Source organism: Neomonachus schauinslandi, chromosome 1 (genome assembly GCF_002201575.2).
Source record: "Neomonachus schauinslandi chromosome 1, ASM220157v2, whole genome shotgun sequence".
NCBI classification, from domain to species: Eukaryota; Metazoa; Chordata; class Mammalia; order Carnivora; family Phocidae; genus Neomonachus; species Neomonachus schauinslandi.
The window spans coordinates 206,973,081-207,000,866 of record NC_058403.1 but is presented as its reverse complement, the minus strand read 5'-3'; the positions used below and the strand labels follow the sequence as shown (position 1 = coordinate 207,000,866).

General features: G+C 50.2%; 1 protein-coding gene across 4 annotated transcripts; it reads left to right on the top strand.

The window, feature by feature from the left end:
- ILF3 (interleukin enhancer binding factor 3) lies at positions 1–27,786 on the top strand. 4 transcript variants are annotated; one of them, XM_044914812.1, is made up of 20 exons: positions 1–77; positions 11,883–11,980; positions 12,356–12,585; positions 12,744–12,921; positions 14,955–15,102; positions 16,533–16,624; positions 17,013–17,108; positions 17,782–17,893; positions 18,314–18,411; positions 18,981–19,092; positions 19,201–19,311; positions 19,609–19,808; positions 20,207–20,374; positions 20,814–20,939; positions 21,023–21,199; positions 21,297–21,450; positions 21,598–21,651; positions 25,061–25,426; positions 26,324–26,452; positions 27,060–27,786. In XM_044914812.1, exons 2-20 carry the CDS (start codon positions 11,978–11,980, stop codon positions 27,194–27,196), a joined length of 2,691 nt encoding a protein of 896 aa, XP_044770747.1. In that variant the 5' UTR covers positions 1–77; positions 11,883–11,977; the 3' UTR covers positions 27,197–27,786. The 4 variants fall into 4 exon arrangements, with proteins under 4 accessions (XP_044770747.1, XP_044770727.1, XP_044770788.1 ...); XM_044914792.1 differs by having other exon boundaries at positions 20,802–20,939; XM_044914853.1 differs by lacking the exons at positions 25,061–25,426; positions 26,324–26,452; positions 27,060–27,786 and adding an exon at positions 22,100–22,684.

Below are 27,786 nucleotides of genomic sequence, written 5' to 3'. Positions count from 1 at the left end.
TTTGGGGGGAGACCCCGGCGGGCTGTGGCAGGAGGGCGGCGGCGGCGGTTGCGGTCGGGGAAGGGAACGCCGACAAGGTAAGCGTCAATGTGGCGGCGGCCGGGCCCGCTCCCGCCTCTGCCCCTCCCCCCGCCAGTCCTCCCACTCAGCGCGGGCCAGGCTGAGGGGTCGCGGTGACAAGGCCTCAGGCGCCCCGCGCTCCCCGCCTACGCCCGGTTCCCTCGCCCCAGCTCCTGGTTCATTCCTCCCTCCCCAGTCTCGCTCCCGCGCTCGGCCGTTACTCTCCCCCATTGTGCCGAGGAAACAAAATGGCGGCGGCGGCGGCGAGGGCCCGGTGCGCGCGCATCCGCCCCCCCTCGCGGCCCCTCGGCCGGCGGCGGCGCCTCGCGCGGGGGGTGCGCGCGCACCGGGCCCCCGGCCGCCGAGTCCCCCGGGCCCGGCTTTGTCTGTTGCGGCGCCCCGCGCGCACGCGCGCACGTGCCGGGAGCACACACCCCCCTTGGCCGGTAGCATCCTGGCCGGAGCGGCAGGGGCGACCCCCCTCCTCGTTCCTTTCTAGTCTTTGTCCCAGTCCCGTCCCGGTTCCAGGAGAGTCCCAGGTTCCCGAGGCGGGAAATGTCGCCGCCTTTGTCCTTACATGGCGTGGAGACGCGGACCTCCTCCCTGAAACCCCGTTCCCACGCTGATTGCACAGGAGGCCTTTATCGGTGCATGGGGTTCCCAAATCTGTAGTCGCCCAGGCCTCCCCCAGGTCAGGACCCATATTTGGCGGAGGGTTTAAGCTTTCCCTTTCTTTAGTTCAGGTGTTTCATTGATGATGAATTTTCTCCAGATTGCTTAGGATTTGCATCCTTCCTCAAAATGGTGATCTGGTGCGATATTTGGGTACGCTGAAACTTGCAAGATTGTGACCCATACATGAGAGCTTAAAACGGTTTTCTACCTTATTTTCTCAAGTAGTTGAGTGACTGAGTTGAAGTTCTGCCCCAGTGAATCCTGCGCCTGGATGAATTATCTGGGTTGTACAGTGATCAGCACGCTCTCCCCCAGTTCAGAACTGGGGAAGATAAGCCATCTCTTCTCAGTATTTCCAAAATTGATTGACCCGTTGCTTGGGATTCTGCTCACGGGACATGATGGATCAGTAAGGGAGTGCCAGTTTCCCTGAGAAGGCTTCTTTTTCTGGACTTAGGTATTTCAGTGATTCTGAATCTTTTTCTGATTGCTTGGGATTATCTCCTCTTTAAAGTGAGTGGCCTGGTGGCATATTTGGGTTCCACAGGAAAACCTAAGGTGCCACCCAGAGTTGGGACTCAAATTTAGGGCTTCAGACTCTTTTTTTTTTAATCTCAGATAGTTGTGGTTGGGAATCTCCGCGGATTGCTCACATTGCTGCCACTATGCTTTGTGTGTGATGCTTTGTGTGTGGTCTCGTGGGATGTAGGTAACAGCAGCCAGTCAGACTGTGAATGAAGTGTGGGAACGAGAAACTCAGTAGCAGCTGGAAAAGGGAAAAACAGGCCAACTGGGTACTGGCAGGTGCTATTGTCCCTGGTCCTGGGGTCTTTCTCCCTGAGCTGCTGTTCGCCATGTGAGCAGATCCCGGACCCCGGAATTTGTGAATGGAATCTCTGCAGGCCCTAGTGTTTGGAGTTGATTGGAGGCTGGCAGTTACTGCCAGGCTTGGCCTTGCCAGCACTGAGTGCGGGTGTATCAGAGCTTCCCTACTCTCCTAGAGCTTGGGCAAGCCTGGGAATCACACACTCTTTGGAGTGGAGTGGTACCTAATTGCTTGCAGTTTTTGTTTGTTTTTTCCTGATTGAACTTGTCTAGTGCCTGTAGGCAAAAATTCCTTTCTTTAGCTTCTTCTAGTATATTTTAGAGGGTTTTTTGTTTTTGTTTTTGTTTTGTTTTGAGGCCCATATTATGGAGAGTGAGGAATCTAAGGCTGTTTCTTAGTTTTCTTAAATTCTTCCTGTCAAAAAACTACATTGTCAAGAGCGGCTGCTAATATTTTGATGTCACTTACTTGGTGCTCATTTTCATGCTCCTCTGCTTAAGTTCTCCAGGTAAGAACAGGAGGAGTCAGTGATGAGGAAAGAGCTTTCTCTAAGTCTATAAGCCTCTTCTTTTTGAGTAAGCAGTAGGCTTGTCTGTCTGTAGCAAGATGTGGGGCTTGGAAATGTTCTTCTGGAAAAGGGCTTTATAAGTTTTTTTGGGGGGAGTGCCTGGGTGGCTCAGTCAGTTGGGTGTCTGCCTTCGGCTCAGATCATGATCCTGGGACCCTGGGACCAAGCCTGGTGTCCAGCTCCCTGCCGGGAGGGGAGCCTGCTTCTCCCTCTCCCTCTGCTTCTCCCTCTCCCTCTGCTTCTCCCCCCTCTCCGTCTGCTGCTCCACCTGCTTGTGCTCTCTTGCTTGTGCTGTCTCTCTCTCAAATAAATAAAATCTTTAAAAAAGAAAAAAAGTTTTCTTTGGGTTGGATCAGCTCCCTCTTATTTACCTCTCTCACCTCCTCCCCAGTTCCTCCTGATTTAATCTTTTATGACTCAGAGGAATAATTACCTTCCCCAGGAAACTTGGGTTTATACCTCCTTGGATTTGTCCTCCTGTTACATTTTGTCAGTAAGTTGATCAGCCTTGTGCAGTTTTGAACTGTACATGTCACTGTCTAGTATGAAATGCATGTATGTCTCACAAAGCGGTGACATTTTATCTGAATACTGCTTTGATTGAACATGGGAATTAGGATTTTCTAGGCCATATGTATTGGATGCTTTTTATCTTAGCCGAGTCCTGGGAGAAAAAGATTTGATTTCTGTTTCCAGTGAAAGGGTTTGAACTTAAAGGCAGATAGTGGTTTGACAGGAGTCTACACACAGTGAAGCGTGTTGGGGGCCCTGAAGGGATGAGATTCCTTCAGATTCCTGCTGCAGCACTTCTGAGTTTTGTCTGAAACAACTAGCTTCCCTCTCTGCTAGTTAGGGTAAGTCAGTGCTTTTTGTGGTGCTAACAGCATTACAGAAATAACATCGAAAACCGGGTGGACAGGTGTTTGTTAGGGAGCCTTGTCAGTGTACTGACTTTTAAAAATTGTTTCTTGCCATTTTATTCTCTGTTAAATCCCTGTGATATTTCCCCAAGGTTGCACTTTATAAGTGATCCCATTATAAATTGTGATTGGAAATTTAGAAGTGACTTTTAACATCTATTTTCACATGTTTCGAGAAAGCGATGTCCAGTTGAAATTTAAGTTTTTGTTTTTGTTTTTTTTTAAAGATTTTATTTATTTATTTCACAGAGACACAGCGAGAGAGGGAACACAAGCAGGGGGAGTGGGAGAGGGAGAAGCAGGCCTCCCGCGGAGCAGGGAGCCCGATGCGGGACTCGATCCCAGGACCCTGGGATCATGACCTGAGCCGAAGGCAGACGCTCAACAACTGAGCCACCCAGGTGCCCCGAAATTTAAGGGTTTTTTTTATTAAATGTTTAGGGGATGAAGAAATTGAAAATGTAGCCACTAGTTGTTGTTTTTTTTTTTTTTTTAAGATTTTATTTTTTTCGACAAGAGAGACACAGCAAGAGAGGGGACACAAGCAGGGGGAGTGGGAGAGAGAGAAGCAGGCTTCCCGCCGAGCAGGGAGCCCAGTGCGGGGCTCAATCCCAGGACCCCAGGATCATGACCTGAGCTGAAGGCAGACACTTAACGACTGAGCCACCCAGGTGCCCCTTTAGCCACTAGTTTTAACAAGAAAATGAGATTATTGTCCACAGGCTATTTTTTTTTTTTTTTTTTTTAAAGATTTTATTTATTTATTTGACAGAGAGAGACACAGTGAGAGAGGGAACACAAGCAGGGGGAATGGGAGAGGGAGAAGCAGGCTCCCCGCAGAGCAGGGAGCCCGATGCGGGACTCGATCCCAGGACCCTGGGATCATGACCTGAGCTGAAGGCAGTCGCTTAACCAACTGAGCCACCCAGGCGCCCCACAGGCTATTTTCTTGTGTGCCATATATGATCAGTAAGGATCATTTAGTTACAAAACTGAGTATGCATCCTTTTATAAGAGTATGTAAATTTGCTCCAAATTATTTTTATAATCTTAGGTGATTAGTGAGAAGTGATGCTATTGGCAGTTTGAGATCCATTGTAATTTTCTTGAATGTTCCAAACGGCCATCCTTCTTATTATGTTCATTAGGATTGTGGTTCAAGCTCAGTCTTAACTGGGATAATCTTCCGGGCCACTTGCTTTTCTGTTGCTTCCTTTTGACTGCTTTTTTTATCTGAGTCTGTGTGTGTTTAAAGAATAAAATGTTGCAAGTTAGATTTGCTTCTCCATGGTACATTTAGGTTTTTTTTGCAGGTTGTTGTGTATTCATAATTCAGAAAAGCAGTCCAAATGTCAGCAATGTGAAAAAAACCATCCCAGCCCCATGGCTCATAACAGCCCTTAATAAACATTTGTCCTGTGGGTGACCTGTGCAGAATCCATGCAGGAAGGAATAATGGCTGCCTGGAGAGGGCTCACCAGTGACCACAGCAGCACAGAGCAGATGTATGAGTTGACAGGAGTGGAGAGAAGGTGAATGGAGTTGATTTTGGTGAAGTTAACTTGAGTTTGTGTTTTAAAATCTTGGCTCTGGAAAAACACTGGCAGTTTCTTACAAAACTAAACAGGCAACCACCATATGACCTAGCAATTTCACTCTTGGGCATTTATCCCAAAGAAATGTATGGTTATGTCTACATAAAAATCTATACACAAATGTTCATAGTAGCTTTATTCTTGATAGCCAGGAATGGGAAGCCATGCATATGTCCTTCAGCGGGTGAATGGTTAAACAATGGTGGCTCCATACTGTGGAATACTACTTAGCAACCAAAAGGAGAAAGCTGTTGATACAAAACTTGGATGAATATTGAGGCAGTTATGTTGCATGAAACAAGCCAATACTGAAAGATTGCATGCTCTGCAATTCCATTTATATAACGTTGTTGGAGTGCCAAAATTATAGGAATGGTGAATGGATTAGTGGTCTTAGGTTAGGCATATGGGGAGTGGTGGAAGGGGCGTGTGGCCAGTCATGTGCAACAGGAGGGATCCTTGTGGGGCTGGCAGTGGTCTGTGTCTGACTGTATCCATGTCTGGGTTGTGGTTATGATACTGTACTATGTAGTTTGCAAGATGTTACCATTGGGGGAAACTGGTTAGAGAGTACACGTGATCTCTGTTATTTCTTACAGCTGCATGTGAAGCTACAGTTACTTCAGAATAAAAAGTTTTATTTAAAAGAGGGCCACCCTGGGGAGGTGGGGGGTGATGGGGTAACTGGGTGTTGGGCATTAATGAGGGCATATGATGTACTAAGCACTGGGTGTTAACACGCAACTGATGAACCACTGAACTCTATCTCTGAGACTAGTAATACGCTATATGTTAATTTAAATAAAATAAAAATTTAAAAAACCTAAAAGTGCCACCCTTACCCACTAAAATAATTCATGTTTGTGAATTCGCATACATTACATCCTTTGAGTTTTTTTCTTTTTTGGTAACAGGCAGTTGGTGGGGGATGCTTTTGGAAGAAGTAAACAAATTGCATGCCAAGTTAAAAAAAAAAAAAAAATCTGGGGCACCTGGATGGCTCAGGTGATTAAGCATCTGACTCTTGATTTCTGCTCAGGTCGTGATCTCAGGGTCGTGAGTTCAAGTCCCACATCGGGCTCCACACTGGATGTGGAACCTACTTAAAAAAAAAAAAAAAATGCAACATGGGAGGGTTGCCTTGGGGGTTCCCCCTCCCCAGCCAGGTGTGGAAGATTTCCTAAACTTACTTCCTTTGTCCCCTTGCTGCTTGAAGAGGATGTTGGAAAGGAGGTTTGGTAATTCCCACTTGGAGTCATGGTACACACTTTACTGTCAGGTCCTCTCACAGGCAGACTTTAATAAAACATTTCTGTTGGTTCATCCAAGAGTTGTTGAAATTCCTCCTTTAATATAGTGTATTTGAGATTTTACGGTTGATAAAACATCTTACCACAAAGTCATCTTTTATCCTTACTATTTGCAACTCTTCGGCATAGCTAGTGTTTTCCATCTCATGTTTGACCCAGCTCTGAACAGGTAGGTAATTTGCTGGAAGGTCTCACAACTGCTAGGTTGGAGAGCCCTGGTAGGCGCAAACCTGGGGCTTTTGTCTGCCAAGACCCGTGAATGCTCTACAATACTAGTGGGCCTAGAGTCCGGGGTCTCACAGACCAGGGGAGTTCCAGAAACATTTTGGGGGGAAAAAACCTGTATTTGTCAACTTTTTATTTAGTCAAGGAAAATATCTTTTTAATTAATTAGTGTAACCAGTCTCCATCTTTTCATGAGAAAAGACACGCTTTTTAAAATTGAAAATATTTGTGAAAATCTTTATTCCTAACTTTATACCTCCCTGTGAACCAGTAAAAATACTGTTGCAGACAGAATTGGGAACCACTGTACTAGACTTCAGATCTGTGCTGGATTTTAAAATTTCTCCGAGTGGCATTTTAGATTGGCATCTTCTGACTGGATTACTTTGTTAAAAATTATTTTTCATGGAGTGCCTGAGTGGCTCAGTTGTGAAGTGTCTGCCTTCGGCTCAGGTCATGATCCCAGGGTCCTGGGGATTGAGCCCCGCATCGGGTTCCCTGCTCTGCAGGAAGCCTGCTTCTCCCTCTCCCACTCCCCCTGCTTGCGTTCCTTCTCTCGCTGTCTCTCTCTGTCAAATAAATAAAATCTTTAAAAAAAAAAAAAAAGGGCGCCTGGGTGGCTCAGTCATTAAGTGTCTGCCTTCGGCTCAGGTCATGATCCCAGGGTCCTGGGATCGAGCCCCGCATTAGGCTCCCTGCTCAGCGGGAAGTCTGCTTCTCCCTCTCCCACTCCCCCTGCTTGTGTTCCCTCTCGCTGTGTCTCTTTCTATCAGATAAATAAATAAAATCTTAAAAAATAAAATAAAATTATTTTTCATGTGTCCTTGATGATGTCAAAATGTACAAGTTTGTAGAGTCACTAAAGAGTAGCACGTATCTATCGCTTCATTTCACACTCCAGGATAGGATAGCTCCAGAGATGGGGAAATCAGGAGTGGGGTTTGGATCCTTGTAAATTTCAAAGCCTAATTCCTTCAGTCTCTTAGATGAGCATCTGCTTCAGGACTATTCCCCAGAGTTGCTGGAATAGCGGTAGGATTTCGTGAAATGTCCTGGAAGGGGCATGGTATCTACTCGGGAAGATAGGTGGGGCCATACCTGTTAGGATGTTGCCACTACACCTGTTCATTCATTCTATAAATGGTTGTTGATCCACACATGCTAACTTGAGCGTGTTTTTTCTAACAGCAAGTGCCACATATGTCATTCTAATTAGCAAGAGGTCAGAAATGTGGTCATCACGCTGCAAGCAAAGGTTTTGTGGTTTAAACTTCTGTAACTCTGCATGCTGTGAGTGGGCTGGATTTAAGAAAGAAACCTGATCCCTGTTAGAACATCGCCAGCCACACAAAGTTCATGTTTAAAATTCTGATTCTTCACTCTCCAGCTATTCCTTGCTTCGGTTTCCTTTCAGAGAAACTGGACTTGTAAAAATCAGGCTTCCTTGTGCCCCATTTTTTAATCATAATGGTGGTTGCAGGGCAGGGGCCAGTGGAGTGTTGCCTCTAGGTAGGTGGGTGTTGTGGACTTCTCACTAACAGTGTTCTCTGCTAAAAATCTCGAAAAGGAGGTTTCTGCTTGCGCAGAAGACCCCTATGTCTGTTAATGAGATGGATCCCCTGGTATTCAAGACCAGAGCAGCTGGCTTCTGAAAAGCTGGCTTGGATGACAGATCTGGGTTCACATAGAGACAATGAGGCCAGATTTGCTGGCCTGCAAAGGAGCATTGTCTCCAGTTTTTCAGCATTTGTTTTAGCTCAGGTAATTCGTGCTCTTACTCACTTTGTGCCCCTGAATCAAGAGGCATCACTACCAAGGCCTGGTCTAAAGGAGGAGGGCTCCGGGGGTGAATGTTCCACAGATGGGGGGGCAGGTGTGGTGGTCAGGGCCAGCCACAGCCCAGTGAGTCTCTTCAGGGGTTCCTTCTGGGGCTTGCCTCTTGGAGCAGAGGAAGATCAGGTGCTGCAGCTGGCGGCGGCCAAGGCACACCCACGTTCGGAGTTTTAAGGGTGAAGGCAGCAGATGGAAACCTACATGCAGGACAGTTGCTGAAAGCAGGTGCATTTGGGAGGCTTGTGTGTGTCCTTGAGGTACTTTTGATGGGCTCATTTCTTCTGACGCAGTATCTTTTTACCCACTGGTAGAAGAGTGATTTTCTACTCCCAGTTTCTCTTTGTCAGATGGCATTTATTCTTGGTTGAGATGCCCCACCTCAGCTGTGGGCAGGCTTCAGTCCCTCTTCACCGTTTTCAGAGTAGGGAGTTGGGATACGGACACCTCCAGTATTGGCAAATTAGGGTTTGGGGTTTTTATTAAGTATCGTTATGGACTCAAGCTTTTATGTACATTTAATGTGCTGAATCAATTTTGGTTGTATATTTATAATGTTTTATTACGAAAATTTTCAAACATACACTGAAGGTGACATGATTTTACAGTGAACAACTACCTGTAGATAAAGCCTCGGTTCTGCCATTGACATTTGACTATGGTTGTTTATTTGTTTTTGACTATGGTTTTGTCTCACACATCTCCGTCTGTTCTGGTCATCCTTCAGTCCACAGTTATTTATTCATGCATTTACTGGATGTCTCTGACCTATAATCCACTTTATTCTTATGATGCATTTCAAAGTAGCAGAAAGTTGCTGTCTTGTATCTAAATATTAACTAGAACCCAGTATTTATTTATAGTTTGTTTTTTAAGTAATGCACAAATCTTGAGTATACCATTCAGTTAGTTTTGACCACTGCATATGCTCAACCCCTGCCAAGATAGAGACCGTGACCATCACCCCGAAAGCACCCCTCCCAGGTGTCCCTGCCATCACCTGTGTAAGGCAACTGCTGAGCACTTGTGGCTCTTCTAGAACTTCATACATACGGCAGCATTTTATGTTTGTTTTGTTTTTTGTATTCCGTTGCTGCAAATATAGCTGGTGGGAGCCTTTACAAGTCAACTCCTTGTCCTTTGGACTTGCACTAGTGTCCGAGCGCTTCCTTGCTTTCTGATCTGCAAATGACCGGGCTCACACAGTCCCAGGGCGAGGTGCCGAATCAACCATTTCTTTGGAGAGCTCCTTTTAGAAAGTTAGACAATGTCAGGTCTGTAAAATCCAGAATGAAAAGGTCTTAGCCTTCTGAAACCTTGGTTTAAGCTCTGTTGTTTTTAAAGCCTCTGCATTTGATGTTTGTGGCAGAGGAGGAGTGTAGTATGAAGAGCTGGTACGTGTACGGTGAAACGCTGGCTCCTAGCGCCTTGTTGGGCTTGGAAGGAAGGAGTTTCTTCTCTACCTTGTGCCAGCCAGCCAGGTCCATGGGGGCCAGGCCCTTGTCTGACATGTCTGTCACCGTCTCAGTCACCGTCTCAGCAGCCAGCCCCGGGGCCTGGTGTGGAGGAGGTATATGCTAAATACGTGTTGAGTAAATAAATACTATTTTTATTTTTTTAAAGATTTTATTTATTTGACAGAGACACAGCGAGAGAGGGAACACAAGCAGGGGGAGTGGGAGAGGTAGAAGCAGGCTTCCTGCTGAGCAGGGAGCCCAGTGCGGGGCTCGATCCCAGGACTCTGCAATCATGACCTGAGCCGAAGGCAGACGCTTAACGACTGAGCTACCCACACGCCCCTAAACACGGTTTTTAAACATCAGCCTTCTTTATCAGATTGATGAGGTTCCAGCATAGATGCGGCCAGGAGTGGGGGCTGTTTAACATGGCCATATCACCAGTAGGTTGGGATTTCTCAGAGTCTGCTTCTTGGCTTAGAACTGGGTATCTGAGCGTTGGTTAAATTTTTAGATGACCTGTGGTGGCTGCACTTTAGTTAGGAGTACATAAGTCTGTTCTGCAATTAAAGAAAAAACTGGATTGGCAGTTTTCAGACATCACAAGTGAATCCCAACATACCTGTCTCCCAGCTTCAACAGCTGTAAGCACTTCGCCATCCTGTTTTATCTTTGTCCCCATCTCCACTGCCTGCCTCCCTGGAGTGTTTTAGAGCAAACACCAGGCGTGTACTTTCAACCATAAATTTATCTTAAATACATACCTAACAGGTAAAGCATTCTTTTTGAATACAATCTTGATATCCTGTGTTCCTAACTGAATGAATGGGAACTTCTTCATAGAGGATGCACTTTGTCACTCATTGCTTAGCCCCCAGGGCAACCTGGCAAATGGAGATCTTGTTGGTAGAAGTTGGTTCCATTATGAAGGGTCCATGGGGTTTGTGCTGCATGCTTTCTGTAAGTTGACTTGTTTAATTTTCACTCCTCTTGCCAAGGTAGGGGGGTGCCGCATCAATGTCACAGGTGTAGAAGGAAGCTGCAAGGAAACTTAAGGGCCACATGGCTAGTGGCTGGGCAGGCAGGGTTTCAAGCCCAGGTATGTGCTGAAGCTCCCACTTGGTGGTGACCGAGTTGTTCATCAGGGGTACCGTGAACAGCTGAGTCCAGAGATTGGCCTCCACTCTTCTCCCCACCCCACCAGGCATAGTCTTGACCCCTGCTTGTGCGTAGTTCTGCAGGATTTTCACCTCTCATTCCACCTTTCAGTTTTATAGTTCTACTTTGAAACTTAGAAATTTGCAATTAGTTTGTTAGGTAGTCCTGAAGCATTGTGGGAAATTCTTGTTTTGGCCCGTCATGTCCAAGTTTGTCCTTGAAGTGTGTGCCTTTCCAGGTGGGGCCTGTTGCCCTGGCTGGTAACTGACCAAGATCAAAGGGGCTGTGTGGTTGGATGGGATGGGTGGATTCATCTGTTGTGTATTACCGTGATGGATTTTTTGTTGTTGTTTACTCATTTGGAAGATTTCAGTGTGGACCAGACTGTTTGCAGAGTGGGAATTGAGTAGGTTGTAGTCAGCATGTTATTTAGAGCCCAAGATGGTAATTACAGCTGTGCTTGCCCTGAAGACTTCTTCTTTTTTTTTTTTTTAAAGATTTTATTTATTTGAGAGAGAGAATGAGAGAGAGCGAGCATGAGAGGGGGGAGGGTCAGAGGGAGAAGCAGGCTTCCCGCCAACCAGGGAGCCCGATGCGGGACTCGATCCTGGGACTCCAGGATCATGACCTGAGCCGAAGGCAGTTGCTTAACCAACTGAGCCACCCAGGCGCCCGCCCTGAAGACTTCTGTTGCGCACTTGAGTTCTGTCGGCCTCTCCAAAATGGAACCCACAGGTGTGGCCACGTGGTGCTGTGGTCACATCCACCTGATGTTTCAGAAGGTTCTTTCCTTCTGGTTTATAGAAGCTCCTGTCTCATGCTTTCCTTCCATTTTTTTCATTACCCTCAAAGACCAGAGCTCCTTCTGTCTCTTTTCCTTGTCCAAACACCAAGAGTTTGTTGAACATTTGTATTGTTACCTTTTATTGGAGGCTCATTGATTTTTTATTTTTTTTTTTATATTTGTAAAAACTGGCATACTTTGCATGAAAAAAAGATGAAAGAAGATGAAGTAGAAAGAGTGGGAAGTCAGAGTTGGCTTCTGAAACCAGCTGTTTTCATTTTTAGGGGATTTTGTAATTAGTTGTTTGTACCTCAGCTTAGCAGTGGTTACTTGGAAATAAAGATGTGCCCTGCTGTGTTACCGGGGCCCCTTCACGTGGCTGCACCACTGTCTTTTGTCCTATTCAGTATCTGGCTGCTAAAATTCATCCATCTATGAAATACTTGAAACTAAAAAGATTTTCTGATCTTATAGATAGTTGAAGTATTGATAACACCAAGGAAATCTGTTACAATTTGAAAAGATAAGCAAACATTTGATTTCCAGACACTACAGCAAAAGAAGTAAAAATGGTAAGTTTTTTTTATCTTACTTATTTCTTTATTCGTATTTAGAGATGTAGCATTTCCCCAAGGCATTTGATCCTCATGTTTTTTCATTAGACTTCTTGAATTATAAAATACTACTACATAGTGTTAAGAGTTCACACGTATATACATACAGACACACATATGAAGTTGAGTGTGCCCCCTTTCTCTCAACTGCCTTGAGAATGAACAGCTGTTCCCTCTGGTTGTCCTGCTTCTCAGACCTTCAGTAGTGGTCGTGTAGGGGGCCTACTTTGACACAAATGATAAGGCATAATTCTGAGTTGGGCAGCTTGAAAGATGAGTGGAGGGTTGCTCGATGTCTCTGCAAGGTTTTCAACTGAGTGTTCGCATTTCCAGCGTCCAATGCGAATTTTTGTGAATGACGATCGCCACGTGATGGCAAAGCACTCTTCTGTTTATCCAACCCAAGAGGAACTGGAGGCAGTCCAGAACATGGTGTCTCACACAGAGAGGGCTCTCAAAGCTGTGTCTGACTGGATAGACGAACAGGAGAAAGGCAGCAGCGAGCACGCGGAGTCCGAGAATGTGGATGTGCCCCCAGAGGATGAGACCAAAGAAGGGGCTGGGTACGTTTGAGGTTTTGGGAGGGTGGGGATCCTTCCTAGAGAGTCTGGCCAGCATGGGAGTGAGCATCTTCTTTTCTAAGAAACTCCAGCCTTTCCAGGGCCTCTGGGTTCTGGCTGCACGGAATCCCTCACTGAGCGTACTTTGGTGTGTCCCTCAGGGAGCAGAAGACGGAGCACATGACCAGAACCCTGCGGGGTGTGATGCGCGTTGGCCTCGTGGCAAAGGGCCTGCTGCTCAAGGGGGACTTGGATTTAGAGCTGGTGCTGCTATGTAAGGAGAAGCCCACTACCGCCCTCCTGGACAAGGTGGCTGACAACCTCGCCATCCAGCTCGCTGTGAGTGTGACTGCCTCCACGGGGCGGGGTCAGGTCATGCTTGTTGAGGATGGCGGGACAGGAAGAGAGGCCGGTTTGTGCTGTGCACTAGGAGGCACACTACAAACCCGCCCTTGCACGTGCTTGCGCATGCCTTATCCGTAGGTGATGGGCAGGATGCCGCAGGGCTGCTAAGGTCCTGGTGCCTGATTGACCGAGATGGGCCCAGACACTCTGTCAGCCGGGAAAGGCTCGGTGCCTACCATGTGGTGGGCTGCACTGTTCGGGGCTGCACTGGGCTAGAGCTCTGAATCCACTCTCAGTGGGGTGGATGGGCCGATAGAAGGTATAATGATTAACTCTTCCTCCCTGATCCAAAACTGGACATAAGAACTTTTTAAAAACCAGCTTATTTATTTCATTACAAAAGTGTTGCATAAGTAATAGTCTCTGATATTTCTTGAGAATTGACTACACCACACCCTAGGCCAGGTGTGCTGTTTATATGTGTATCATTTTCTTCTCACAACGACCCTTGGAGATAGGATTTTATCGTCCAAGTATTTTAGGAGATGTGACTAGGGCGCAAGGAGCTGAGTGGTTGATCCCAGGATCCCTGGTTGTGAGTCCTGGGGTTTTAGGACCTCCATGCGTCCCCACCGTATGCTGCATCCTTGGGACACACTCACCCTCAATTTAGCAACAGTAGCAGCAGAAGAATAAAGTAACGAAACAAAACTAAGAAACCACATTCCTTAGGGAAAGGCACTGTTCATTTTCATATGTAAACATGGATTTTTTTTTCCACATGTAAGTGATAATTTGGGATTTAGGGTAGATAGAGGTCAGAATTGAAATGTGGAGCTAATGCAGTTCAGTAGATACTTCTGGAGAGCTGTATTTCAGGTGAATGAAGCACTAAACTCTTCTGTTTTGGTGGTAATTTTATGTTAATTTTAATCCATGTCTATCAAAAGTATATTTGTTGATGAAAATTACGTTGTTGTAAATGTTTCTAAAGGAAAGACATCTTTTGTAAAAAGTCTTTAAAGAAAGATACAAATAAAGTGTGTTTTTATTGATTCAGATTAGTGGTTTTTGACTGGGGCGATTTTGCCCCCCACAGAGGACATTTGGCGAGTTGGAGACAGTTTTGGTTGTCACGGGGGCGGGGGGGAGTGAGGTGCTGCTGATCTCCGCTCGGTGGGGGCCGGAGATGGCTGCTCAGTGTCCCGCAAGGCAGACGCTGGCCCCGCAGCCCAGAGGCTGGCCCAGCAGCCCAGAGGGTCCCTAGTGCTTAGGTGGAGAACAACCCCAGTTTAGATCTTTCATTGTGCATTTGTCTTCCCCTCAATGTGGTATTTCCTTTATGTTTTCCCTAACGAAACCTGTAAGAGTTTGAATTTTCTTCATTAAGGCACATATAAACTGGTATAAAGGAGAAAACAGAAGCCAGGTGAACATCCTTTTGTAGAAACATGCGTTTGCAGCAACCACATGCTTTTCTGTGTGTGCATCATATGATACAGATTACCTTACTACACTGTTTCTTTCCACATTGATGGCTGCTCACCCCAGGAGGGAAACACCAGTGGTGGATTCTGCTCAGCTGGGGGTTGTATTTGCACGTGGTGTCTGTGTAAGCCTCCTGCAGCCTGGTGGTTTAGGTCTTGTCAAGAAGTCCATTTTATACATTAGAAACCAGCATCTGAATGAGATGAAGTGACTTGCCCAGAGTTACCCAACTACCAGGCGACAGAATGAGGATTCACACTCTTGTCTCCTTCTCCCAGCCCCTGAAGTGTTACCCATCGCATTGTAAAGCTCCCCATGAAAAATGCCTTCTCTGTGCAGTTAGAGACCTCCACTCTGGAGTATCCAGAAAATGGCCAAAGACCTGGTGGGCAGAAGGGAGGTCCTGATCCCCTAGATGAAGGAGCTGCTGTCCCGTCACCCTGCAAGAAGCTGATGTGTGCTGTGGTAACCAGTGAGACAGCTGTTGATTGCCTGCCTTGAGGAGGAAGTGTGTTTGAAAGTTGCATTCTCTTTTGTAGGCGGTCACAGAAGACAAGTACGAAATACTCCAATCTGTTGACGATGCTGCGATTGTGATAAAAAACACAAAAGAGCCTCCATTGTCCCTGACCATCCACCTGACATCCCCTGTTGTCAGAGAAGAAATGGAGAAAGTATTAGCCGGAGGTAGGGAGGCTGAGAAAGGCCAGCAGGACTGTGGAAACTTGGTGTTCCCTCGCCAGGCAAATGTGCTATTCAGTTTTAGCCTGCTTTGGTAAAAGGCTGTCGGTGTAGCTTTGACCACCTGTAGACTCTGAGATCACATCTCCCGTGCAGTTTCAGTACTTGGGAGTTTGACAAAACGGTTGCACTAAAAGTGAGTAGCACTTTTCATAGAGGATTGCACCATTTTTTGTTTATCTGAATCCTTGAGTGTTCTCATCAGTGTTAAACTTGGTTTTTCTGTTGAGCGTTCTCTGGCCTTGGAAAAGTGTGTCCCTGGTGATTTTATGGCTTTTAAATTCTGGAAGACTACCAGATGGTTTCTGCATGAACATCACGTTGGAGTCGTGCAAACAGCTTGTGTCGCAGCAGAACCGAGGGCTGCCTCGCTTGGCCTCGCTTGGCCTCTTCCAGGGGCCGCTTTTATCAGCTGCCGGGATTGAAATGCAAAGAGCTGGTACAGAGTTTTGGATAAAGTTGTAAACGGTTGTGTGATTTGCAAACCAAAACCTCAGAGGCTCATAATACTTTCGTAATTCAAAGGCCACCAAGGGCCCCTCCTGTGTCTCTTCTGGAGGATGGTTTTTATCGGCGCGCACGCCGCAGAGCGGAGGTGAGCGGAGGTGACGGTCGCAGGCCTTATCCAAACCCCTGACACCCGGGTGGCGGCAGTGACAGCTCTCCAGTTCTGCTGCAGCAGAGGCTCACACCTTGCGCCCTTGTTGCTATTCTTTGATTACCTTTGGTTCTGATACCTGATTCCAATTATCGATTTAGGGACTCTGGACCTTTGACCAACAGGACTCTCTCTGTCAAGGGCTGGGGCTAGGGCAGTCCCGCCTGGTGGGCGGAGGTGGTCCCCCTTTGCCGCAGATGCCTCAGGGGATGGCCGTTGTGGGAAGCAGAGAGGGAGTTCATTTCCACTCCCCCCCCCACCTATTTTGGTGCTTTTGTTTTTGTTTTTTGGGGGGTTTTGTTTTGTTTTTGTTTTTATTGGTTTTTTTTTTTTTTCTTTTTGTTTTTTGGGTTTTTTTGCTATTGAAATTTTTAGCCTAGCTAATTTATCGGGAGATCATGGGGAGGAAGCAAGGTAATTGTCTATTAGAAGATAGGATCCACCTATCTGTCCCCCTCCCCCATGGGATGATTCCTTTTAGAGTAACTTCCCACTTTTGTTCTTGTTTTTGTTTTTTTTGGAGGGGCCTCCAATTTTTACGATCTCCTCAGGGCAGAGTTAAATGCACTCTAGCTTCTCCTTCCCTGGTCTAGGGTGGAGATGACTTGAGATTCTGGGAGCCTCAGCTGCCCTTTAGGAAGCTGCCACATCCCCTTTCCACCTGACAGAAACCCCTTGGTCAAACTGTACCTTGTCTTCTTATTCCATCCATGAATAGAAACGCTATCAGTCAACGATCCCCCGGACGTTCTGGACAGGCAGAAATGCCTTGCTGCCTTGGCGTCCCTCCGACACGCCAAGTGGTTCCAGGTTTGCATTTTGTTCTTCTATTTGTCTTTTGGTAGAGAATTCCTAAGTTTTAACTTGGCTAACTTGCACCATAAAGTTTCGGTAACGTTGAAGATCGCCGTGCCGAGCTTAGCACCTGCAGGCGTGCGGTTGCTAACGGAGCGCGCATAGACAAATTTGACGTCCCCAGAGGAGGCTTGTGACTGAGTAGGTGGGCTGCTGCTGCTTTGTGCCAAGAGTAACCTGTTCTCATCCACATGGTGAAACCGCTGCTGACCACACACTTGATGGTCTTGAACGTTCACCATTTACCCTTGACAAAGTAGCACCCTGAGACTTGTGTTTTTCATGTTTGCCTTGTGTTTAAGGGAGGTTCCTTGGTATAAAGAGCCTGTGCTTTGTTCTCTAGGCCAGAGCCAACGGGCTGAAGTCGTGTGTCATTGTCATCCGGGTCCTGAGGGACCTGTGTACCCGCGTGCCCACCTGGGGTCCTCTCAGAGGATGGGTAAGGCACCTTGTAGCTATGGCCACTTGAGGGTCAGATATGCAGAGATGTTCTCCCATATCCCAGGAATATGTTGCGATAACTGGGCTGGAGGGGCCCTCTGGGGTGTGGCCGATGGATCCCTGTACTAACCATTTATTGAGCAGCTACTTTGTGCCACTCCCTGGGTGGGGGATGAGAGCTAGAACAGGACGGCCATCCCCATTCTGCCCACCCCCCCAATGGTGGACACAAGCTCAGCCTAGGGAGGGGGCCGGCCAGGTAGCACGTTTACTGTGACACTGTTCTCCACGAAGAATTTTTGTAGCTGTTCTTGGACAGGGGTCAGCAAAGTGGGGCCCATAGGCCAAATCTGGCCAGCTGCCTATCTCCGCCCGTAGTTATAGGGTTTTTATATTTTTAAGCGGCTACATGATAAATATAAGTACCTACATAACCGCCTCAGCTTGGCCTCTTGGCTCACATAGTCTGACAGATTTACTGTTTGTCCCTTTAAGGAAAAGTCACCAAGCCAGGCTGTAGTTGTCCTGATTTCAGTTTAGCCTCAACTTGTGAACTTGGAGGGCTTTGACACCCCTCCCCCCAAAAAACACACACACACATAGTGACAGCTCCTCAGTGTCGGCTGACCACCTCCTGGACACTGGAGCTAACTGTCCCTCTTGCCTTTCAGCCCCTTGAGCTTCTCTGTGAGAAGTCCATCGGCACGGCCAACAGACCAATGGGTGCCGGCGAGGCCCTGCGGAGAGTGCTGGAGTGCCTGGCGTCGGGGATCGTGATGCCAGGTTGGGGCCTTGTGCTTTGCAAGTTGCAGGGAAAGGACAGGGATTGAGGCCCTGAGGCCGCTTCCTGGTGGGTCCCCCGACTGGGTTAGGGCAGCAGCAGCCCCGTGTCCCCCTAGGGCTGAAGCATGTGACTACCCTCTTGCACCATCATATCCAGCCCTGTGCCGGCTCCGCAGCTGTGACTCAGGGCGGATCCGGGGCAGTGGTGACCCACTCCCACGCGAGCTCCTTGCTCTGAGACACGTGGATTATTTATCTCATGGGCTGGACGCCGAGTGGGTCACCGAGCTCAGCGTGTTTTCCAGAGCTGGGTGTGGATGGGGCGTGGGGGGTAACGCACCTGGTTCCCTCAGGCAGCACAACTCTTCCAAGATGCTAAAAGATAATCCTCTGCATATCTTCCTTGTTTCCTGCCTTCAGATGGTTCTGGCATTTATGACCCTTGTGAAAAAGAAGCCACTGATGCTATTGGGCATCTAGACAGACAGCAACGGGAAGATATCACACAGAGTGCGCAGGTATAGTCTTCGCCATTGCCACCGTGAGCCCTTACCCAGGCTGTAATCGCTGGCTTCCAGTTCCGTTACTGGGTATTCTCAGGGTAGCCGCTGGACTCATAGGCTCAGGTTGGGGACCGAAGGTGAAGGGATTGTGCCTGATACAGGGCGCCCCAACCTGGGCTGCTTCTTTCCCTTGGCGCCACGCGTGGTTGTCGCCTGTCCCCTCAGCCTGCTCGAGTGCTATTTTTGGACACCGAGCTCAGTGGGGAGATGTTATTTGCAGTGTGCACTGCTCCAGGGTCCTTCCCTTGCAGGCCCACCACGTGGCTCCGTGTGGCAACCAGTCCCCAGGTTGGGGTCTCCTGTATTCCTCTCAAGGGGGGTGATCACAGGCTGGCCTTCCCCCACAGCAAGGTTGGGCCCTGGCAGTCAGGCCCTCCCCTGGCTGTTGGGGGACCCCTTGCTGTTGTAGGGGAAACCGTTAGCAACCCCCTCAGCTCCCACCCCTTCCAAAAGGCGTTAGTGAGCGCACAGTCCCTGGCGGGGAGCACAGGGCGGCTGAGTCAGGTCCTCTTCCCCTCCTCCAGCATGCCCTGCGACTCGCTGCGTTCGGCCAGCTCCATAAAGTTCTGGGTATGGATCCTCTGCCTTCTAAGATGCCCAAGAAACCAAAGAATGAAAACCCAGTGGACTACACAGGTAAGCACGCCGCAGGGGCCCAGCCCCAGGCTGGTGGTGTCCGCGTGGGCTGCTGGCAGGAGCACAGGAGGGATTCTCAGCCTTTTCTCTTGTGATCTCTTCCTTCAGTTCAAATCCCCCCCAGCACCACGTATGCCATTACGCCCATGAAGCGCCCGATGGAAGAAGATGGGGAGGAAAAGTCTCCCAGCAAAAAGAAGAAGAAGATTCAGAAGAAAGGTACTAGCATTGGTTTCTAGTCCTTAGTGTGTCTTTCCTCTGGCTCAATTAAGAGTCATCCCAAAGTGGTGAGATGCTTGCTTTTGCCTTAATTTTCTCAGACAGGATATCGCAGCCCGTTGTTAAATGACTGCTTGTTGTGGGGGTCTGGAACGCAAGTGGGGTGGCCACGCTGGGAGCAGTGTGGGTGAGGCCTTGGCCAGCGTGGGCTCCCAGGCCACCAGGCCATGCGGCAGGAGGTCGTCCGGGGAGTGCTGACTGACGGTCCAGAACAGTGTTGGGGTTCTCTCTCTGTAGAGGAGAAGGCAGAGCCCCCTCAAGCTATGAACGCCCTCATGAGACTCAACCAGCTGAAGCCAGGCCTGCAGTATAAGCTGGTTTCCCAGACCGGCCCGGTGCACGCCCCCATCTTTACCATGTCTGTGGAGGTGGACGGCAGCTCATTCGAGGCCTCCGGACCATCCAAGAAGACGGCCAAGCTGCACGTGGCCGTGAAGGTAAACATGGGCAGGGTCGGGCACCCAGTGCTTGTTCTCTGCACAGCAAAGCACTTCTGCATTTTGGGCTCCTGTGGAGCTGTCCGAGGCTATCGAAACCCTCAGCGAGGACAACTCAAGGCTTAGGGAGGGTGTGTGAACACTGAGTTGAGATGTTTAAGTGTCTGCCAAGTCACACATGGAAGAATGGCTTCATCATTGTGGTTGACAGGCAGAGTCCCCAAATGTAGCTGGGCAGCAGGGTTTCGGGGGATGGGGGAGACAGCCTCCAGTTGCTGGCTGCCACCCTAGGAGCCTCTGATTCAGGATCCTGGGGAAAGGGCGGAGATCTTTGTAGATGACCCTGGTGCTAAGTCCCCCTCCTTAACTGGGGAGCCTTGCGGGTGTCCCTCCTGCAGGTGTTACAGGACATGGGCCTGCCTACCGGCGCAGAAGGCAGAGACTCCAGCAAGGGGGAGGATTCCGCTGAGGAAACGGAAGCAAAGCCGGCCGTGGTGGCCCCTCCGCCTGTGGTGGAAGCCTCTTCGACCCCCAGTGCTGCCTTCCCCTCAGATTCCACCGCCGAGGTGAGCACATGGTGGGGGCCGGCAGCTCTGTGTCCTGTGAGCCAGCGTGGTTACTGGTTCTTGTTACTCACGCCCCCTCCTCCCCCCAAAGAGTAGCTTCCAGTCTAGGGGCCTGCACGGGGACTGGGTGTGAGCCTTTGAGCCACCACCAAGAGGGCCCTGCTGATGCTGACCCAGCGCCCAGGGCTGCAGTGGGATGGCCCTCGGTCAAAGGCCGGCCATGCCCCAGAGAGAGGGTGCGGGTGGAGGCAGTCCTGGCTGGGAGGCCCTCAGATGACTTCCAGAGGCTGGGAGGCGAGGGTGGTGCGGGACAGCAGGGAAAATGGAGTGGAGGGGCCTCTCTCATGTTTGGGGGGCAGCTGCCCTCCTCCACATGCCGGAAGACCCTTAGCTGAGTTTTTTGGTTTTCTTTTCTGTTTTCCCTGAGAACGTAAAACAGCAGGGGCCGATCCTGACCAAGCATGGCAAGAACCCTGTTATGGAACTTAACGAAAAGAGGCGTGGCCTCAAGTATGAGCTCATCTCCGAGACCGGGGGCAGCCATGACAAGCGCTTCGTCATGGAGGTGAGCAGCCGGCTCCGCAGGAGAGCACTCCTGCCCCAGGGGGAGGCACCGGGCCACGCTGACCATGCGTCTGTTCTTCCTAGGTCGAGGTGGACGGACAGAAGTTTCAGGGTGCTGGCTCAAACAAAAAGGTGGCAAAAGCATATGCCGCTCTTGCCGCACTAGAAAAGCTATTCCCTGATGCCCCTCTCGCCCTGGAAGCCAACAAGAAGAAGAGAGCCCCCGTCCCCGTCAGAGGTGGACCGAAATTTGCTGCTAAGGTAAGCAGTTGGCCCGGCCGTCTCTGGCCTTAGCTCGAGTTCTCCTGTGGTTGGAGTGCGAGATGAACGCCCCTCATCTCTGTTCTCTCCCCTGCAGCCACATAACCCTGGGTTTGGCATGGGAGGCCCCATGCACAATGAAGTGCCCCCGCCCCCGAACCTTCGAGGGCGGGGAAGAGGAGGAAACATCCGAGGTCGAGGGAGAGGGAGAGGATTTGGTGGCGCCAACCATGGAGGCTACATGAACGCTGGTGAGGACCCTTGCCTTGTGTTGGCCCGTGGACCCTGCTTGCTCCCTGGAGCGTGCGGGGCCCCTGGGGTCAGGCCGAGACGGCGGGAGAGCAGGGGCAGGGCAGACTCACCTTCCAGCCCTGTAACCCTGTGTGTGTTCCTTCCAGGCGCGGGATATGGCAGCTATGGGTATGGAGGCAACTCGGCGACAGCAGGCTACAGTAAGTGTGTGTTTCTCTTTGTCTGAGGTTGGGGAGAAGCTACAGTTTAGCTGCCACACCTGAGTTAGAGCAGGGCGGCCCAGCAGCAGCAGCCTCCCTGAGATTTAGGAGTGGCACGCACCTCTTCTCAGGGGTTAGGGCAGACGATCCTCCAGCCCCGTCCTGCAAAAGTGTAATTTGTTCTTTAAATGTTAACACACATAATTGTGTGACTTGAAATTTTCTTAAGAGTCAGAATTTTAAATTTCTCTGCTGTAAGCCATGCGAAGCACCAGTCCTCTGATGATGCTTTTCCTGACAGTGCGCAGCTCTTGTCTTGAGAAGGAGCCTTCATTGGGGGGTTACAGGAGCAGAGAAATCTAAAACATGAATTTCAAATGTGGCGCTCTGTGCCATTTTTCAAAAGAATTCTAATTTTTTTTCTCTGCTCTGTCTCCCCCTTTTGTAGGTGACTTTTTCACAGACTGCTACGGCTATCATGATTTTGGGTCTTCCTAGAGCATCTAAAAGTATTGCACACAAAATCAACTTTTTACTCCAATTTTCTCGAACTCCAAAACCCAAAGTGTCCGTGCTGTGCCCCTGTGCTTCACTGGGTTTCTCAACCGTGGCTTGTCACCGCAGCTTGTCTGAAACTCTTAGCCTGCAGAATTTAAGACAATGGCAGTTTTTATCGTGATTTGCCTTTGAACTTGGTCATATTGAAGTTCACAATAAGTGGAAAACAATTTTCAGAGAATGCATTTTTGTGCAGAATTGCACAGAATTCTAGAGCCAGCGCTGGTCAGCATCAAGGCAAAAGCCCACCTTTGCTTTTTATGGAAAGCATTACTTTATTTAAGAGACAGATAATGATGCATTTTAATCTACCTTTGTCTTAATTTACAGCAGGTTTTGTATGAATTTTTAACCTTTTAACAAATTCCCACATCTGGTTGATGCCTTTGACAGTAATGAAAATGATTTTATCACATCTGAATCCAGAGCAACTGGCTTTTTTTTTCTTCTTCTTTTTTTTTTTTTAAATAAGCTTGTAAAACGTTGGGAACATTGGGAATTGTACATTGTGCTAAGTTAACCTCTCCCGCCTTTTGTAAATGCTCTGGTGGGTTCTTGTTTGGGGGTGTGGTATTTTGTGGCTGGTTTAGTTAGAGGTGAACTCTCAAAGGTATCAAAACTGTGCTTCCATTATTAGTGCAGGAAACAGACAGGCTTCAAGGGAGAGAGAACGTGGAATTTTGCAAGTCCTAATCAACAGCTGCAAATGCATGGAATTCTAGAGTTTGTTTGTTTTAATGGGGCTTTAAAATAATTAAGCAGAAAGACTTAATACGCAGCCCAGTTCTCCCCGTGAGGACCCAGTGCTGCTGGGTATGCAGCCATGATGGATTCCAGAAGGTCTGGAAACTTCTGCCCTCTCACCTTTGGGTGCAGGCTGGAGTTTCTGACTTCTCCCTGTACGCAGAGGCACACGGAGGCAATAGCGTTCTTCACCGAGACCCCCGTTTCCCAGTGGCAGTCCCTTTTGGAAAGAGCACGGTTCAGCTCTGGTCAGCAGTCCTTTGCAGCAAAGCCTGCCTTTGCGTTGACTTGCAAGATTTTGCGTTTTTTCAGGCAAAAAGTGGTCAAAACGGTTACTATATAATTTGTTCCCAGAGGTTTGAAACATTCAGTGAAACTTTTTAAAACTTTGCATGATGTATTTTTTTTTTTTTTTTAGAAAGTTATTGTTTGAGAATAATGTCTTTTTATACCAGGAAATAGTTATCCTGAAATGACGTTGAAAACTTCTCCTTCTCTTTATTTTTTTTTAATCAATACATGTTAAAGTAACAAGTCCTCAGTACTTGGCGTCTTCATTCATTCCTGTGCTTGAGGAGGGGCGCTGAGGGGCTCAGTTTAGGCCGTGGGGCAGCTGAGGTGGCGGGGTTCTGAGAGGGGGTCTGAAGAGGACCTCCTATCCTCCAGCCTCCTTGCCAGGCCTTCGCATGTTTGCTCTCTTGCATTGTGGACCATGCCCTTCTCCTTGGTGTTTTTGGCTTTGTGATGGGGGCGGGTGGAGGGGTGGAGGAGGCCACCTGAAGAAAATAAACTGATGTCACAGATCAGTTTTATCCAAATTATTGTTCCAGCAACCCAAGACTTAGCAGTGTGGGGGTGCACATCTGCAGCGGGTGGGAGGCATGGGATGACTCCCAAATTAACTCTACCCAAAAGGCGGGGGAACCCTTGGTGCTAAATATGGGAAGGAAGGTTGGCTGTGTGGGAGTGTCCCCTCCCCCTCCCAGTCACCCTGGGCTCAGCGGGGTAGCTCCAGGCCGTCTGTAGACTGAGGCAACACCAACCGGCGAAGGCGTGCCCACAGGCCCACCTACCTGCTCCGCCAGCCAGGAGCCCCACTGGCCCCGTGTGAGCGCTGGGGATTGCTCTGCTGGGCTTGAGAGCCACCCACACGGCCTGGCCTCCCCTTCCTCCCACCTCACCTTCGCTGACCCATCCCCCATCGGCCCACCTGAGTGTCTGGTGGGGGCAGGGTGTGGACGTACCTGTCTTGTGGGATGGGATCTACACGGAGGACCAGAGGAGGGTCTTACTGTGACATTCTCAGCTTCAGGGTCTGAGAATGTGGCGGCCTCCCTGCACGCTTGTCAATCCACGCTCGGTCCGCCTGCCCCTGGCAGCTGTGCTGGGAACCAAGAGGGGCCCTCTGGGGGGCCATCTGCGGCTGTAACTGGAGGCCTGGCCTGGATGTTCGGATCCCAACTTTTTAGCGAGCCTCCCCATGAGAATCACTCCTTAAGTCCTACGTTTGCGCCAGTCACACCAGGGAGACGCCCCCAGGTCATTTGACTAACTCTCCATTTACTTCTCCAAGAGCCACATCAGACCAGTTGTTCGTCCAGGAGTGATACCAGTTTCTGGGGCCTTGTTAAAGAGCATCCCTTGGGGTTCCCCAGGCCTTTGACTGCAGAGCCTCTTCCCAGCACAGCAGGGGGGCGGTGGGGGTGGCCGGCTGCTTCTCTGGGGCTTTGCTTTCCCTGTCACCGTCGGGGACATCTGGGTAACAGCTAGTCATGAATGTCATCTCGCGCTCGGAGCTCATCTCATTGTAATGTTGACATCCGCTGCAAAAGCTGCTGTTGGCGCGCTGTCCTGCGGCTGCTTGGCAAAGATCCATTGTTGTCGTCAGCTGATGGGGGAGTGGCGCTGAAGGCTGGACCAGCCCAAACCCGGCTGCTTTAAGGACCCGAGCCACTGCTCCTCGCTCTCCTGCCTCTGGCCCTCTGCCCTGGCCCCGGGCAGCGGGGCTTGTGGGTCAGCCTTCAGGACCCACAGCTGCCACGTTCCCTGTCTTTGCCCTCCCCCGTCTCCCCCCATCCTCCGCCTGACCCGCTGCCTTCCTGTTTAGGTCAGTTCTACAGCAACGGAGGGCATTCTGGGAATGCCGGTGGTGGCGGCGGCGGGGGCGGTGGTGGCTCCTCCGGCTACAGCTCCTACTACCAAGGCGACAACTACAGCTCACCGGTGCCCCCGAAACACGCCGGAAAGAAGCAGCCGCACGGGGGCCAGCAGAAGCCCTCCTACGGCTCGGGCTACCAGTCCCACCAAGGCCAGCAGCAGTCATACAGCCAGGGCCAGTACGGCAACTATGGCCCCCCGCAGGGCAAGCAGAAGGGCTATAACCATGGACAAGGCAACTACTCCTCCTACTCAAACTCCTACAGCTCCCCCGGGGGCGGGGGCGGATCAGACTACAGCTACGAGAGCAAATTCAGTGAGTTGGCTTCCAGGGCCCCGAGGCCTGGCCGGGGTCCGGGCCCGCGGCGCACGCCGTGGAGTGTCGGAAGTCGGCCTTTGCCCTGGCCTCTTGCTCAGGGACTGGAAGGAAGCCGGGTGGTGCTGGCTGCTGGGCGGGCTTTAGGGAAATCGTGGAGGCAGAGTGCCCTTGGCCCAGATCCTCGCCGTTCCCTTCCTCTGGTGGTCTCCGAAGGCGGGTCTAGCGGAGGCCCCTGTGCCAAGGAAGCCTGTGCGTTGAGGCTAGGGCACAAGGGTGGAGTCTGTGAGTCGGGGCCGGCTGCTCTGCGGGGAGCTCTGGGGATGGGCCTGGGGACAGCCTTGCCTCCAGCCCCCAAAGAGCCCGAGTCAATTCTCTGCCCCGCCTCTCCCTCCCCCTCATGCCCACACCCAGCAGGCTGCAGCTGAGCTGGTGGCCGAGCTAGGAAAGCGTAGGTGGGCGCTTGTTTTCTGTGATGGGACACTGGTCCGCAGGCGGGCCAGGGACTTTAAAGAAGCCGTGCTCTCTGTGTGTGGGGGCCAGGGGACACTGGGTGTCTGGTGGCAGCTGGGTGGGAGGAGAGGAAGCTGCCGTGTGGTTCCTGAACTGCTGGGAAGCTTGGGTTGGAGGAGTAGGTGGGAAGGCAGGATGCAGCTGGGCGTCCGAGCTTGGTGAGTGGGCTGACCCAGGGCACGATGACCTTGCAGGGCTGCAGCCGGGCCCCTGGCAGTCCTCAGCCGAATGGACGTGTGCCAGATGAAAGCAGATGGGACAGGGAGATTTGTAAAGGCCCGTGGTCCCAACCTGCCACTTCCAGGGCCATAGCACGAGGATTCCAGACCACCCCAGCCGTGTCTTTGCCAAGGGCCCTTAACCACGCTGTCTTCTCTCCCCCAGACTACAGTGGTAGTGGAGGCCGGAGCGGCGGGAACAGCTACGGCTCAGGCGGGTCGTCCTACAACCCAGGGTCACACGGGGGCTACGGCGGTGGCTCTGGGGGCGGCTCCTCATACCAAGGCAAACAAGGTGGGCCTGGATCGGCAGGTGGCACAGTACGGGGGGGGGTCCGGTGATGAGGGGCATCGCCTGGCGTGGACAGGCGGGTGGCGTAGGCAGGGCTGCGGTGGCACCTGCCGTCTGGCTTCCACGTGGGATGAGAACAGGAAGAGGGAGACGCGGGCACATGGGCTCAGGCATACCTCCAGCTTCTCGGCTTTTCAGAAGCCAGACGTCCAGATGTTGCCTTGGTCTTAAAATGATGGCGCCTGTATGGAAAATGCTCACAACACCGAGGCCCAGACAGCCTGCTGTGTGGCCTCTGGTTCCGGGGCTTCAGGCTCAGCCTTGTGCTCGGGCGGCCCCCAGAGACAGCTCCCGCTGCCGCTGTCTGTACAGGACAGATCCCCACCGCTTACGAACCAGGGTCCGGTGGTTCCACCTCACAGGGTGTCGGTGACCGCCAGCCCTGATGACCCAGGAAAGGCCCTGAGCGAGAGGCCGTGCCCGTCCTGCTCCCCTGCGGCGGTCTCATGAGCAGACACAGCACGGCTCGGGTGCTGGCCTTGGTCCTGAGCTGTGATGGCAGGGCGAGCCCCGTGCTGCTCCCCTCTAACCCCACTCCTCTCTTCCCTAGGAGGCTACTCGTCACAATCAAACTACAACTCCCCGGGGTCCGGCCAGAATTACAGCGGCCCTCCCAGCTCCTACCAGTCCTCACAGGGCGGCTACGGCAGAAATGCAGATCACAGCATGAACTACCAGTATAGATAAAGCCCCCCCGAGGGGTGAAGATTTGTACCTTCTGCACTTACCCCTCGTTGTAAGATTCAGTTTTATGCATCACAGTTAACATGTCAGCTGGCCTCCAGGCCCCCTCCGCCCCAGCCTGTCCACGTTGCTGTGTTGTGAGGTGCAGCTGGTCACTGCTGTGACCCGTCCTGTGACCCATATTTAGCCGTGTTTGGGACTTCCATGTCTTCAGTGGTTTGTTAGTTGCCATCACAACTTTGTCCGAGTAGAGTTTTTTGAGTTCTTGCAGTTACGTATCCCTCTGTCTATTTACAATTGGTGTTAGTGTTAACTCAGTTTGTCTTTAAATAGCTACAGAAGGGATACATCATCTGTTAATGCTTTTGTGAAGTGAGTTAAACGAGCTTTCTGTATTTTAATGCTTTAGTGTTTCAGTTTTATAAGTGAAGATTTTATTTTAAAAACCAGTGGGAAAGAGTGGGGTTTTTTTGTATGTCTGGATCATTCAGGCAGTACATCTGAATTAAGCTGAATGTAGACAAATAAAGAAAAAGAAAACTCTGTGCCCGTCGTAGGCCTGGGTGTCTGACCCACCGGCAGTGTGATGGGCA